Source organism: Caloenas nicobarica, chromosome 1 (assembly GCF_036013445.1).
Source record: "Caloenas nicobarica isolate bCalNic1 chromosome 1, bCalNic1.hap1, whole genome shotgun sequence".
NCBI lineage: Eukaryota > Metazoa > Chordata > Aves > Columbiformes > Columbidae > Caloenas > Caloenas nicobarica.
Window position 1 is genome coordinate 121,022,792 of NC_088245.1, and position 16,812 is coordinate 121,039,603.

Consider the following 16,812-nt stretch of genomic DNA (forward strand, 5'->3'; position numbering starts at 1 on the left):
AATGCTGCCTCTTCCACAGGGTTATGTGGGACCTGCTGACAAACAGATCCCTAGAAGCACTGTCAATATCATCATTTTCCAGATTTGTGATTTTTTTTTAAACCACAACACCATGGTAACTGGTAACAGTAAGGTTGCTTTAGTCAGCAGTAATTAGCCATCAGTAACAATGAAGACAAAGGGTGCTACCCAAACTTTATTCCCCCATCGTCTTTCCCTAATCACTGAATTTCATAAAGTGTATGCTCTTCATGCGGATGCTACTTTATATGAAAAATACATCTGAGCAAACCATCTTCCCTGAAGCAAGTCCAAGACAGCTGATATGCAAATATTTTAGAAAATTTAAAGTTGAAAGAGTAGTGTCTAAAGCAACATCTAAGTTCACATTTTTGTACTCCATGTTTCTAGGTGATCCCAAAAGAGAAAGAGAAAACCATCTCAGAGGTTGCTTTTTAATTATATGTTTTCTTACCAGTAATAATGACATGGGAATTCTTGACAGTTGACCTGTTTTTAACTTCCTGAGAGGTTTCAGTAAGATTAAGATAATGATTCAGATTCCTTTCTGTTTTCACCTGGAGTACCAAATCTTCCAATGTTCCCTACAAAACTAATTATTCAAGTTTAGTGCCTTGCAGTTACCAGCTAGCTCAGTACTGATACATACAATAAATCAGCAGTGACCCCAATTTCACCTCTTTGCCTCCTATTCTCTACAAAGGACACTATCTAATTAAAAAACACAACAGGGGCCTACTCAGACAGGAGGGTAGATTGAGGGGGGTTGGAAAACTGTGACATTATAGGGATTTACTCTGTCAAAATCTGAGGCAAGGAACATGAGCTCTGGAGAGAGACATGTAAGCGACTAGTGAGATTTATGAGGGACTGGCAGAGCTGACAATAGGAACTGGAAGAGTTACTGGAGCTGCTGGCAACTTTGCAAGCTTTTGGAAAGAAAATCAAAGGATTTGTTAGCAGCAGTATCAAAAATGTATTTAACTGACACAGGGCTGAAGAGGCTTTTTCTTTCTTCGGTGCTGCAAATATGATTGCATTTATATTTTGTTTTCACAGTTCACTTGAGATCAGCTTCTTAATGAGCTGTTCGTTGTAAGACTAGTCATCTGTCTCTTGGTTGATGCCATTCATACAGAACAACTGAATCGAGTACACAGCATAAATACAGGAACCTTGCAGGAAACACACAAATTTAAGACGTTTTCAAGTTATCCTTGGAAAACCTTTGTTATATGAGTTTGGATCTTTTCTAGCTCTGCAACTACCTCAAAAGACAGCAATTAATTTGCTGTCTAGATAATCAAGGTGTATTTTTAGGAAGACTTCACTTGCATTCAGGGACTTCCAGCAATTTTACAAAGCAACTTGAACACCAAGGAATAAAGAAAGGAACGTAACAACATCTGTCAAACAAAGTGGGAAGTAACCTTCTAGGAAACTTTACTTTTGCCCCAGAAAATAGAGTAAAATGAAAGTATCCTACGTGGCATTCAGCAAGCCTAGTTGAAAGACCAGTCTTCTTTCTTGCTTCATTTCTTTTACTATTTTATAACCAAGGTCATGATCAAAAATAAGGCAAAAATAGGAGAAGTAGCATAATTCACTAGCTGCATAACCCTAAGCACCATGTACACCCTGTACTAAAGAAAACCTTATCTCATGAGAAAACAATGTTTTTGTAATTAAAGAGTGTATCATCAAACATGACCACAACAAAATAGGAGACTATTTGGAAGTTATTTTGTTTACTTAAATTCTGGATGCTTGAATTTGCCATTTAAAATAAGTTTATTTCTTAATCCATATAAGAATTATCCAGATAGGATATCTTACAGTTTCTTTAATTACTTTAATAGTTACATATTTTTAAAGTCGGCTACCAGTAGAGTCAGAATACTTAGTCTTCAAAATAGACTTCTGTCGTTCAAGATGCAGGATTCAATACTGATGGAAAACGGAACTAACTCTTCCAGTCAGTTGCTGGATATGGAGACTTGGACAAAGCATCTTGCTTGAATAGTCCTCCATTTTCATTCCTAGGAATTGAGGGGAAAAAAAGTGTTGTCCACAGAAGCTCCTGAAGATGTCCAATGTGATCAATGACCTACTTACTAGAGGGAAAAGAAAGAAAAGACAATAAATTGGGGTGGAGAGGCAATCTGCTTTTATCACCATTTTCCTTGCATAAGTAGTTGAGATGATGTGGGAATCTGGTGCTTGTGTCCCAGTTCAGAATTGTAGCTGCAGGTGGTTTGAGAGTGGCAGCATCTACCTTTTTAGAACATCCATATTCAGTATTCAGTTATTAGTATGGCATCATGCTGATATTGTTATTACTTTATCTTACTAGTAAGGAAAGTGAAAAAATAAGGTCATTCTTCTGCATCTTTCATCTGTGAATTCTCAGTGAAAAAATATGGGGCAAAGGTGTAGCACGTCTTTAACAACATGGGATTTTTCATGCCAAATTTCAAACAGATAGATTTTCTACCAGTTAACAGAGAGCAGAAGTGCAAGAGCTTCTCAAGATAAAATCTCAGAGTGTTTTTTACAGGACATGAGGTAATATGGTAAATCTTTCATTACAAGCAGCTACCAAGAAAAAAATAACAGCAAAAAACAACAACAAAAACCACACACTACAAAACCAAACCAAAACAAACAAAAAATCCTGGATTCCAGTAGTTATTTGCAGAGCAGAAGTAACATGGGCGTACAGCACTAGATTGTGTCCTGCCCATCAGTCGTTACTGTCTAAAACGTGTTTGGAATTCTGATTTCAGTTTCATAACAGAGACATTAACAAGAAGGGAAGCTTGCACAGCAGCTGATGGGTCTTGCATTTGTTTATGAATAAAATAAGGAGAAGAGTTCCAAGTTATCAGGAAATTAGAATTATGGATGATGGCCTGATGAAAATCATGATTTCATTTCTCTGTATATTTTCCAAAGTTTTTGTGGAGAGAAAAATAAAACGTTAGATATTTGCACAGACAACAGCTGAAAATAAATGCTTAGAAATATTCAGAAAGTTCCACCCATTGGCTCTCCATCATTAGATTTCACACATAAATTATTGCCCAGGAACCAGGTTCTGAGGGCCTAGACCAGCCATAGCTGACTACAAATCAAGCCCAATATCTTAGGAAGGTGATAGTAAAAGCTGAACCAGGAGCTGTGGAGCCCAGGAGCTTGATCCCACCTATGGTGTCAAACCACAGGCACACTCAAGGTCCTCAGCTTCACCACAGGGGGCTGGGAAATCCTGAGATCCCCATTCCAGCCTGAGTCTTCACTATTTTCAGATTACTTTTTATGGAGCCAAGGAAATGTAGGGCATCTTTCTTTCACAGCTGGGAATGTGAAAACTCTGATCGTTCCTCTCCAAGCCTCAGTCATCTACCTAGTTTACTGGGCAGCACTGCTTTATAACCAGAGGCCTTTCTTTCTGCGTAGTCATAAAAAGCAAGAGGGGATCCCAAGAAACAGTGGTTAGATGTGATGTAGATAAATGAATTTCAAAGCCTTGCTTGGCCGTTCTTACATCTTGATGTCCTACAGCCAAGCTTATAAGGTATAGTGGGATGATAATTTCTCAGTCTGTTATAGGAAATATTTCATTTTGGAAATAAAATATCATTGAAGAAACTTAAGATAATGAACTAACAGTTCTAGTCTGCATTGTTTTACTTTCTTTGTGTTGTTGACCTTACCCAAGCCTGTATATACAGTGAAATGTTTGTCATGCTAGAAAAACAGAAAATGGGGAGAAAGAGGCCGAGGCATTTAGATGCAAGGTTGTGTCCACAAACAGGCAGTGATCATTGACTATATTGCTTACTCTGTTTGCGGTCTCTTTTTCTCATATTTTGACCAGTAACTGAAAGCTGAATTAATACACCCTTTTCAACAATTCTTTTTGTCAAAGAGATCACATGCTCATAAAATAGTTTTGGGTTGAAGAAATCAGCTGTTCTCTGACTGTCACAGAGGCACCCCAAAATAAGTTTAGGCAGACAACAAAGTCCAAAACAAACTTTATTCTGGCCGGAAAAGTACCGCCGATAAACCAATTAGAAACGGGGTTTATACAATTAGTTAGCACTCCGATAACATAAGATACAGGTTCGGATATTAGGTTAGGAGATTATTTGGGGTGCAGCAAAATAAGAATAATGAGGATCCACAGCGTGCATACATGCAGTCACAAGAAAACAAACCAGAGCCCTCCCTGCCCTGTTTCGCCCATAAGAGAGAAACACTAGCCTACTGCGGCCAGGACTTACGCTTGCCGGCCAGGCAAAGAATTTACACTCGTCTGTCCCAGATGAGGAATTTACACTCACCTACCAGGCGAGGACTTATTAAAGCATATATTCAGTAATTTATCACTCACCCACACACAGAGGTGAGGCGCTCCCCATCCCGGGAGGTTACCTCAGACGGCTTCTCCGTCTAAGGGGAGGGACTCCGGCAGCACGGCAGACCTGCAGCTCCGAGGAGACCACACAAAGGGCATCTCCAGCGGGAACCCCATTTATAGTCTGCTCAGATCTGGCTGTGGGCATTCCAGAAGCTTCTCGGCTTCTCTGGGCTGTGGGTGCTCTTGGCCCCTCCTCTGCTAATGACCCTGCCCAGCGACTCTGGGTCTCCACAAAGAGCCATCAGCTGCCCCATTGAAGGCCCCGGTTCTGAGAGGGGGATGTGCAGCGGCCACACCAGTTCTCAGGGCCTGGAGTGGGGAAGTGCAGCTGCCAACACACTGACAAAAAAATGACAGTCAAAGTCCCAAGAGGAACAGCTCTGAAAAGTTTCCTACCCACTTACATGAAACTCTAAAATGTATCATAGAAAGAGCAAGACCACTCCAATAAAACCAGAACATAAATCCTGACCTCCTGGTGTATGTGACTAATAATGCTGTTATATAGTGCATAATCTCATGCTATTTCATTGTAAATTATTGTTCCTTTTATAATGGAATATAATTTTTAAAAGTAAAAACAAAATGCAGAATCGCCAAATCAGCACTTAAAGCTCCTCAATTTCCTAAAGCCAAACTCTTTGTATAAAGATAATTTAATAATTTAGGTAGCAAGTTTAGATCTAAGTGCAGATTGTGTACGTGTGTGTGTGTTTTAAGGATGTGAATCAAAAAGAAACATTTGACAATCCGGTTACAAAAAATCAAACAAGTATTTTAATATTGCCCCTGTAACTAGCTGCTTCATTTATCATATTCAACATTGATCGTATACAATGTGTCAAACCATGTTAAGAAGCATGAATTCCTTCCTGCTTTGCTGGTGGTTACATTATCACCACTGCCATTTTGGCTTCTAGTTTTGGGTGTTCATTCTGCATGTGGAAGGGGGAATGGGAGTTCCTATTGATTTGAAGGACAATTTAAAGGAAAAAAAAATAAACCAAATCCTTTGAACTCCTTATAACATTCATGCTGTGAGAAGGTACCGTGGAGGAAAGAGACCTGCAGCCCTGTGCCATGTGCTTTGTTCATGAGATGGATGGCTATAATTTACTCCTGTCTGAAACACTAGTATTTACGATGCCTTTCCTTGGCCAAGGGGTAAAAACTGTCTCTAGAGAAACAGAAACATTTTTTAAGAGTGTATTGAAAAGAGAAATCCATGGGACAGCTGAAGGTCAAGGGAAGAAGGCAATGAGGGTTGATTTGTCTTCTTTTCCAGGTAATGAAATAATTCTCCTTATTTGACTGCATGAAAAACATTTTTCCCCCCTATCATTCACTCACACATCTGCAAGCACAAGCACACGCACGTTGACCCCGATTGTACAGTAGGACCCAAGTTATATAGCAGGACACTGTCAACATCAGGAACAGTAGTGTAAAATTTGGCCTTAAAACTACTTTTCAGCTGTTCTCTGGCTTACAGCTGGATGAGCATATTTTCTGCTTTGAATATGCTAAAATAACCATAAAGCTGGTTCAAATTAGGTCTGCTTCCTCTGGCCTTAGGCATTTGGGTACTAGAGCCAAATTGTCAGCCATTGCTTTTGTCTAGAAGCTTTATTAATTGTTCAATCTAATAGTCCCAAAATACTCAGTGGAAAGGCATAGCCTTTACATTTGCTAAAACACTGCAACAGCATAACAGCAATGAATATAAAAGGCACCAAAAAGTCCCCTAGCTGGGTCCTAATTTTATGTTGAATCTAAGCGAGAATTTTCCTCTTTTCTTCTGTAAGACCTGCTGTCGATTTAGGAGTAAATGTAACTCACAGAAGTATTATACTGAATATCTTGATAAATATCATGTTTATCTAAGCCCTCTTTGCTTTTTGTTATTAGTATTTCCCTGCTTCCATAAGACATATATTAAAAAAAATTGTTAAGTACTCAAGTTACCTACCAGTTTTTCCTAGACTGTGCAGTCTTTAAGATGGTTCCCCTTTCTTCTAGAAATGTTCTCCTTTTACTGATCAACTTAAGAGATCTGTTTTCCCTGCAGAAGCTGCTTGCATGCTGAGCAGCCAAAGTAGAAAATAGACCTCATAGTGGAAAATAAAAGATAGAATAGATTAGAAATCAAAATTGTTGTTTTTCAGCAACAAGCAGAGATAATATTCCACGGACAGTCAGACCATTCTCAAACCATCCCTACATGGTCTCTGTGACAAGGGGCAAATACTAGAATTTTGACTGGAGAAACCAGATTGATGTCCATTAAAATAAATGTCTTCAGAGCTTTTTATTAGGATCATATTCTCCCCAGATGAATCTCCTTTCCTGCCTTTCCTAAGGTAGTAGCATTTGTTGACATCCTGAAACTCCTCAGGTAAGAGAATGCAGAATTTAAGATTAGACCCTTAGCACTGGATTCTCCTGACTTTAAGCTAGGCTTTTAAAGGTTGGTTGCAAAAGCCTCAACAGCTCACCCTGAGGTCCTTTTATCATCAATAACAAGCCATTCTTCATCTTTAAGACAAGATTAATTGCCCTCTGGAGAGTCTTGTTTCCCCCCTGCCAAGGGCTGCTGCAGAAGTCATCCTCGTTTGAATAGCTGAAGGCTTGGATGACTAATTTTTAGCCACCTCATGTCAGGTTGAGATGAATCCCACTGACTGGTTCTATGAACATGCTCTACCTCCATGCACAGGTGTTTTTGTGCATATACACAATGCAATAATTCCTTTCTTTTAGCAGACTATATATATTTATATTGTTTGTCTTAATGTACTTATGTAGAGAATACCTACATAAATATATAGAGAGTTGTATCTTGCTGATTTAAATACATTTGAGTTCTCTTCCCATTGAGTACTCCCATTGAGTATCAGATGCTATCGGTATATTTGCCCATATCTAGACAATAAAAGTATAATTCACTCTGGAAGGCTTGATGAGACTAGTTCTACCAGAGCTCTCATATACATCAGCAGATAGTATTTCATGGCTTTTTAGCTCAGAACTGAGCTGTTATAGACCCAAGTCATCATGCTTAAAAGTATACTTACTTGCATGAATGAGCAGTGAATGAAAACCATTAATGTCCCAGCAAGCACTGCTCACCAATACTCATTTTTGTTGTAGTCAGAATTTCTTAGTGTGTTTCTGCTTCATTTAAACCTGTCAATACCTCAATTAGTGCTTGCTTCTCTTCCCCTGGGAGGGACATTTACACATGTCACTTCACAGCCTCCAAAATCTAAAAGACCCACAGGAATTGCTGGGCCATAAAATACATCCTGATTAAAGCTTGTGTTTTCCAGTGACTTTCTGCCTTTTTTATTTTCCTCCCCCTTTTAAACCTGTAAACTGTTTGGATATTTTTAATGAAATGGCACAAATGTAAAGATTAAAACATGACAACTTGTAAGAAAATGAATACTCTCCCGCGTGATTCCAGTCTATTTTTTTTTTGCTGATTTGCATTCATTAAGTCACCAAAAATTAGAGTGCCTTACTTTACAATTATGATAGCAGTAACCCTCTCATTTAACATTTAAACTTGATGCCATCTTGATGGCAGACGGAATTCTATTTAAGATCAAAGCATTGGAAAGTTATCTAAAATTATACATTGCTAGTTTTAACTATTTAACATTCCTGCTCTTTCCAGCCTCACTTTTATACAGGGTGAAAAAAAATCATAATTGATTTGGAATAAAAAATGGCCCAATAAATTCATATGTAATGGATATGAGTTTCTAATACTATTTTTTAGACATCCAATGGCAATGATGAAGATGGTCTTTGTCTAAGCCTTCATAAATTATTATATATAAGCTAATGCATTTATAATTTTTATAGATCTTTGATCACTTATTTTTGTTAGTTATGAAACCGATTTTCCAGTGCCTCATGCGGGTTACCATAGTTTGTCACAAATTTTCACAGGCTTTTATTATAACTGACTGCAGGGAACAAAGCTGTCAGCTTATCATTTCCCATTTTCTTTCTCTTGGTTATTAGGAAGTGCAGTTAGACAAAATGGGAATTGAAGCTGCATAGCAAAGCAAAAGAAAGTCACATTCGTTTCAGAACCATATCAAAGTCAAAGGAAAAACCAAGAAATGTAAGCAGCTGCTGGTCTCATGTGTAACATTTGAAGACAGCAGTTTGCACTGTGCAAACATAAAACTAATGTAAGAAAAGACCTTAGGAAGAGGAAAGAAGTGCCTTTGTGATTTGAGAGAAAAGACCTTTTTTATTTTATTAATGTGTCTTTTGGTTAAAATTCATAGTTGTCATGCAAAATAAATCAACTTCTTTTCCTATAATGTGACCTGAAACTGCTTCTGAGTGAATAAGATATGAACCCTAAATGTTCACAGCCTTTACCCTGACATATTCAATCAGATCATGAGGCAGTGGTGAAGCTGCCAAGTACTCAAGACATCATTGTCATTCTTATTAAAGCTTAGCATCAAACAAGGCCTGTTCTAGCTTGGAAAAACATGTTTAAATAATAATTATAATTGAAGTAATTTCATTTATATCAGTAGAATAGCTAGCTGAAATGGTATTTTAGGGTGTGCAGAATACTTATCCATTCCCACACATTGATTTATTTTTTTTTAGATTTTTTTTTCAAAGATTACCTGGTATGGATGCCCCAATATCGTAATAGTGCAGTTTTTATATACCACTGAGTCTTGTGGTTTGAAATGGCAGTTGTAATGCAAAAATTGTAATGCTGGGGCATGGACTGATCATGTCTGTGTTTAACTTCTCTCTATTATTTATATATCATAATTCTCCTGGGCATCACTCTTTGCTAAATAGAAACATAAAGACTCAGTTTCTGCTGTGTAGTGTCTCTTTTTCCGTGACAGTACTGTTTTTCATACTGTTTTGTCAGAAGATTTTTTTGGTAATAGAACTGCTAATGAAGCTCCTGCCTATTGTCCAGAAATCAAATAATCTAAAAGTTATTAATGGAAGCATGCAAAAGCCTAGCATCCCTCCTTTTAGGGCAGGCTGGCAGTAGGAAGTAATCTGATCTGTTTTGCTTTGTTTTAAAAATGCTTTCAGGAATATATTTGTCAATAAATTCTCTGGATTTATTTTTATATAATGTAGACTCCTAAAACTAAAGCTGAGTAAATAATTCAGCCTGTCTTATTAATTCATCAAATTTTTGCTTCTCTCCTCAAAGTTCTCAAGTTTACATGTTTGGAATTATTTCCCATAGTCTGGAACTTCAGCAGCAATTGATTTCAAAGCATTTGCTTTTTGAATTTGAAATCCATGCCATATTGATTAGTTACGTAAGTCACCCAGTATTGTTTCTGCTTGAGAGTTGCATTGCTTCCACAACAAATTCAGCACTAACTCCAAGCAATATAGTGAAATATTGCATTCAAAATTCACTTTCATGAAATATTTAAATATTTGAAATTGAATTTTTAAAATCTTTATCCTAAAAGAACATGTCTGTAAGGGAGGTTCACAATAGATGAACATAAGTAGGTCTCAAACATGAAGTCCGTCTTCAAAATTAGTGAATATTGATAGAAAACAGTTTTCATTAATTATATGTTCATTATTTTTTGTGAAAATAACTTGTATTCATGAAAATTGATTTTTTATTTTTGTGTTAACGTATTTCTTTCACCGATTCAGACATGCAGTTTGTTTTCTAGTCTTGGGCATTTATTGAAGAGGAGGGCTAAGAGCATTACTTTCACCTACTGGAGACGTCACAGTTTTACCAAGAAGCTACGTGCTTAAATTGAAGTATTTGAGCAGTCCTATTAATTTAAAATTCTCTGCAAGATTCAGGACACCATTTGAATTCTGCAGATATGCCTCTTAAGTAAAAAACATCACTTATCAGGAAGGGAAAACTGAATTTAAGAGAACAATTTTGCTAATGCACTCACTGACTACTTGAAGTCTGCTAAATTTGAAAATAAATTAAAAAACAGAAATCAACTAATTTTAGTGTGAGATCTAGTCTCCCTTAATTTTAAGTAATGTATTTGCATGGGATTTCTTTGCCTGAGCAAAAGTGGATTGAGGAAAAGGGAATTTGTTTTGAAGGTAGAAAAATCTCATATGTTATGGACAGAAGAGTATTCACACTGTGGCTGACCAGCATGAGATGACATGCTGAATTTTGATTAAATGTTAATTTGGAATTTTAATTCATTTTTTCAGCACATATTCATTTCAAATTTAATGCAGTTTTCTTGTATCACAACTCCTGTCCTCATTCGTGATGTTATTTTTACCCAAGGTTGTTGAAACTGCATCAAAGGGCCTTAGTTCTCTGTTCTAGAAGCTGTACAAGAAAAGCAAAGGGAGTTCATATTCCGTCATTACAGCATCAGTGTGCACATGTGTGCAATCAAGCAAGGCGTTTCTGGTTCCTGAATGATCAAAAAGAGGCTTTGAAGGCATGGTTCATCTTGGTTAGATGGTTAGATGAACAGCACTCTTGAAGTATTGCATCTTCCTTTCCATTGAGGAAGTCTACAATGCCTAGCCTGGCATAGATGGTTGCCAGATGAACCCCACTATGGTGACAGCTGTTTCTCCAAATGGGTCATTTTGAGCATGCTTTACTAAAGGAGCCAAGATATGTGGGAGTGACACTCTGCCAGGGCGGAGATCTTTAGACCAAGAGAAGTGGAAATATGGTGAGACGTGTTGAAATGCCAGGAGTCACACCACTGACAGAGGCCAAGACTTGTCTGTTATCGAACACACTCTCAATTCTCCTGTGCTCAGTTATCTCCAGATCACTATGCCTTTAGATTTGTTTATCTGCTGCATCTTTTCCATTCTCTTTCTCAAGAGCAACTAGAATCTGCATTAATGTTCCACTACAATCAGCAATTTAACTCAAAACACATTGTACAGTGTCATGTCATCTCCTTATTGATTGTGGTGTTGTGTTCCTCTCTTCTCATCACAGCCAGGTTGCCAGAAAAATACTATTTGAAGACTACAGATAGTAACAGGTCTTAAGCATACTGAGAACTTCAGTCAGTCTTATAATCATTTAAGGATATAAATATATTATATAAATATAATATATCCTATATACAAGGATATTTAGTGTTTAATTAGAATATAAAGATAGGGAGGCTTTTCATTTGCTTTCTTCTCACATAGCTATTTCCACCTATGAGCTAAAAGAAAGAAAAAATAGTTATTTCTCCCTGTCCGCTCCCTACATAATTTTTAAAATTAATATGAATTTCAGTTTTCTAGCAACTCGTGAAGGTTTATTCTAAAAGGATTTAAAGGTTTCTGTTACTTTGCTCAAGCTTCACCTAACTTACTATAGCCTCCTAATTCCAGATAATGAGACTAGTCTTTGTCAAGGTAATTAAATGTTTTTCAGTTTTGTTTGCATTCAGTTCCTGATAAAACACTCAGCAGCAGCAGAAAAAAAGAAAGTCAGATTAAGTAATTTTTACTGAATCTCAGGAAAGGTCCAGGTTCAGTTTTCTTCAAGAATGGGATGAAAATTTATTGTTTCCTCTTAGCCAGTTCCATGATTCTTAAGAGTAACCTCAATGACAAAATTTTGCACTTCAAATTTTAATGATGAAATTGTTCATACTATAAAGCAATGAGATGACTCTTCACAGGGTTGACACAAAGAAGGGAGAAAACAACAGTTTAACCTGGGGAAAGGAATAAAAAAATCATCTTTCCAAATTGAAACTCAGCTTTAAACAGAGAAATGTCCTAGCTTAATGGTGCTGGCAGCAATATCCATACCTTGAAAATAGAAATTGTCATAATCTATAAACTGTAGACATGTGACAGTGGCCAGGCCACATGGTGTGCCTCAGAGAAAGATGTGGAGAACCCCAGAGGAGAGAGTTTTGTATGAATTTGTCCCACAGGGAAGTCTACTCCAAAATCCTGGCACATGACACTATGTGTTCCTTGACCATACAGAGCAATATGCCCTTCTCTTCCAAAATTCTCTTATATAAATATATATCATTATGTGTGTCTGTATATAATGTGTATTTGAAGAGACATAAAGGATGCACACACTTAATATTGCATCTGAATCATCTTCATGATTCTAAATGCCTTCTCTTTTTTAAAAAGTCGTCCTCAGAGAATATCTCATGCATATACAGTACAGATTTAGTTTGCTTATTTACAGTTTTTTAGATTATTTTGTCAGTAAAGAGCCATCATATTTATTTCAGTTATTTGCATCAGTAATTTGATTAAAGATAGTTGGAGGATGAAGAAATAGGTTGCCTAAAATATCCTTGGTATTGTGGCTTTGTTACCAGAAATCTTTTGACATAGAGGAAGATAAAAAGAAGAGCTTATGGTGTAGGATCATTGGAGATAAATTGTGAAGAGTGAAAAATCAGCTTTGGAAGAAGGGGAAATATTTAGCTGTGAGGCATTGCTAAAGTAATAAAGAATCAGTGTGGAAGATTAAATGAGAAGAAGGGAAGGATAAGTAGGGATAAAGCTGTATCTGAGGAATAAAGTCATCTTTCTTTGCATGTTTTTATGCTGCTCTTATTAAGAAAGTTTGTTGGAAAAAAAATTGAGCTTCATATGCTAACCTCTGCTTTATAAAAAGCACGCAAGATGGTTGCAGTGTTTAGTTTGGCGCGGTCACACGTCAGAGGACTTTTGGTAGACAACTGTTTAGGAGACCTGAAACTGAGTCTCTGAGACAGGCTCCTTGATGTCCGTGAGATTTAAATCCAAATCCAAACATCTCATTTTCTGTGGATGCACACTGCGTGCTCCTACCTGTGAAGCAGGGGGAGCGTAGATCTGCCAGTGCAAGGCTCACCTCCTTCGAATGCTGAGCCCTCTGCCTGGAGATGTGGGCACCCTGGGTGCTCCGGTACCTCGTCAGGAGGCACGGATTACCCCTCAGCTCCTGGATGGCTAAACACATGCTCCCTCCATCACCAGAAGGTAACATGGAACTCAAAGTAGGAGATACTGATGGGAAGAAGGACTGTCACTATAAAGAAAGTAACTTGGGAGGTTGGCAGGATTTAATGAGGAAAGGGAAATAAGGTTGGAGGAGGAAAATGTTGCTGCAGGGGTTAGGGAACATGTGAGAACCTAAGAAGGTTGCAGCAGGAAGAGGAGAGGGAGAAGTGAAGGGGACTGGAGTGTGTTGCATTCAGGAAAAAAGAGGGAGATGTGGAGAGGTGCAGCAAACAAAGAAGGAAGAGAAACGTGGGAGGTTTAGGAAATTATGGAAGGAAGGTGGTGACACAAGCTAATGGTCATAATGTGGATTCCTTAGTAGCCTGTCACTTATTTGAATTGGGTCAGTTGTTGATGATAAAATGCATAAAAGCATATATTGATTTCAGGTGTTGCAGATGAGGGCAGATTTGTTGAAGTACGCATACCTGCGCATACAGGGCCCAAAGTGCTGCATTTCCACAGGCTGAGCATGCTAGCTTCTGTCTTTGGAAGCAACATGCAGATGGCCACAAAAAGTGACTTTCTGAAAGTAACCTCCTTGGGGGCATCAGTACTTCCAGAGGCACCAGATAAAACTGAAGTTATTTTCATTCTCTGGAAAATGGAAACAGACTTGTCCTAATTTCCTATTCTGATTATTTGTCATTTCTTCTTTTTGAATGCTTCTCTTTGAGAAAGTAATCACTACCTAGTGTCCAAACAGTTAAATAAGACATACTTTATCACTAACATATATCAGTGCCTAAAGAGCCTCATGTCTCACACAAGACCTTTCTAAGACTTTTTCTTGTAATTAAATCTCATTCGTAACTCTGACCCACAGATCCACAGCCCTGTTAATTTTCAAATCAGTTTGTTTTGGTTCAGAAAGCCTTTGAATAAAAAGGGCTGCATCCTGACATATTGTCATATCCAAGAATCAACAGCTCTGGCATGTGAAAAGGTCATGCCACCAAGCATTAACATTTCAGAATAGCAATTATAGTAATTCATTTAAGTAAGGATTTTTTTTTTTTTTTTTTTTTTGGTCTGTCTGGTAGTAATAGATGCAATAGATGCAGGAGGAAAGACTGGGAAGGACTCAAATCAGGTCCTATGCCAATGTCATCTTCTTAAAATAGACACCCAGAGAAGATCAGATTGAATGAGTTGTTCCAATAAGAGCAGGAAAGTGTTCATGCATGAAAAGGAAAGTAGAGCTATTGCAGGAGGCAACCATGGAGTGCAAGAACTTAGAGAAGGGGCTCTTTACCGCCACCTCATATGCCTTGAAAGAAGTGAATAAATTCATTCAGAAGAGAGCGGTTCTGTGTGCTGTCCAGGGCTTTTCAGCTTCTCCCAAGCAGGGAAAGGGCCAGAACTGAAAGACAGACCCTTGGGCATTGATTCTTCCTACTCACAAATGCCCAGGTACTATTCGTTGGTGGAAAAATCATAAGAGAAAGAAAGGACAGGCTGAGGACACCAAAAAGACCATCTTGTTTCAAAAATGCCTTGTTTTGAGGGAGTTGTATTTAAACACTCCGAAGATTTTTTCTTCCTATTTGTAGAAAATTTTCATTCCAAAATGTGAAAATATTTGGGGCTCAGCCCTATTCTTGCTAGCAAGAGGGTACTCTTTTCATCATTAAAATCCTGAATCACTAATGTAGTTGACAATTATGTCCCAACGGTTCTGCAAATACCTTCTGAATACAACAAAACCACAGTTCTAGCTAGGTTTATTGTCAGTTTAATTATACTTCCAGTTCAATACAGTTTAACTATGCACTCAGCACATACATGGACTGCAAGCTCTTTGGTGCAGAGTCTTTCTTTTAGTTTTGTACAGCTCCTGGTTTGATGGAGCCCTCATTTTGATAGGTCATTACTGTCTTAGAAAATGGTAGAGCATGTATCTGTCAGCAAATAAAACAGTAGCATATCAGATGGAATAAGAAATTTTCATCAGTTTTTTATTTACCCCATATCTGAATGCTTATTACTTACAGTTCCTTTATGTGCTGTGAATATTTTAATTACATTGGAAGCTGTCCTGTGACCATCAGAACAAGTAGAGCCAGGCTTCCTTTGACTTTGCTTCTTGGCTCTATAGCTCCATTGTCCAGTCCCAGCTCCTCTCTGCTAAGTTCCCTTCAAGACCCATCCTCAATCTTAAGAAGATACTCTGACATAGAAATGAAAGTAAAATATTTTTCACATTTTTGGCCATTTGGTCACATACGGACAAGCTGAACGAGACCCAAACTGAATGGCCAACTGTGTATCATCAGACTAGTCAGCTCACTGAAGAACAATCTTTTTTTGTGTTGTGTTGTTTTAGTTCCAGCTATGATAACTTCCTATCCAAATACCACCTTGGCAACGCAAGGTCAAAAGAAGGAGATGAGCTGCACGGCACATGGAGAGAAACCCATCATTGTCCGCTGGGAAAAAGAAGACCGAATCATTAACCCTGAGATGTCCCGTTACCTTGTTTCCACCAAGGAAGTTGGAGATGAAGTGATTTCTACCCTGCAGGTAGGAAACCAAAGTGACTCATGACTCATCTACATGTGTAAGAGTGTTGCTTAGTTTGGTTTTGATAGGGGTGCACAGCTACCTCTGCCCTACAAGGTCGGAGCCCCACCACTCCCTCCACCCATCGCACAATCCTGGAGAGCTGGCAGCAAGAGGAGGTAGGAAACCTCTGCATCCCACTCTCCAGAAAAATTACTGTCCATCTTCTCATGCTCTAGAGGCAACAAGAGAGTGAGCCTGGCTCACAGCCCCTCATCATTTCTGTCTCAGGAGCAACATGGTTCATTCCTTAGCCTGCCCTTCCTGGGGTGGCACAGCTCAGTTTTGAGTGCACTGCTCATAAGCGCTGAGTGAATATCTGACCTCTAGTTCTAATGTATGTCAGGCTTACCTTCACCAAAATCATTAACCTGTTTTGAGATAAAAATTCTGTCTTTTAAAGTACTTTTCCTCCCTCCCTTTAACTTTGAGAGCTCATGAGGGGCTCATGAAACCATTTTGCAAAGTCAGGCTAGTCTTTAGATTCAAAGTGAGATGGAAGGAAAAAGCACATGTAGATACGTAAGTAGTATATGTGCTGCTGCCAGTAGTATTCGGCACTTACTGTAAACAGTAGTAAAAAACACCAAGCCACCTAGCAAATGGTCATAGTCTGCATCTTCACTTTTGTGACAGGCAGCTGTCTGGTGCTATGGGAACCATGCATTTTGACTTCCCTCACAAATCAGTGTGTGGGACTCCATTAACTCCTAAGTGGCTGACGTAGGTTAGATTGAGGGGCTACATGAGTGGCACTGCTGTCCTGGGGACTTAAGTTTCCCCAAGATGTCATGGAAGCA

At 38.3% G+C, this 16,812-nt stretch overlaps 1 protein-coding gene across 2 annotated transcripts in view; it reads left to right on the forward strand.

Moving 5' to 3' along the window:
* DSCAM (DS cell adhesion molecule) overlaps positions 1-16,812 on the forward strand; it is a 400,267-nt gene that overhangs the window by 274,413 nt on the left and 109,042 nt on the right. For both annotated transcript variants that reach the window (XM_065635636.1, XM_065635626.1), the window contains exon 11: positions 15,777-15,973. In XM_065635636.1, the coding sequence (XP_065491708.1) occupies positions 15,777-15,973 (197 nt within the window). The remainder of the gene's footprint in view (positions 1-15,776; positions 15,974-16,812) is intronic.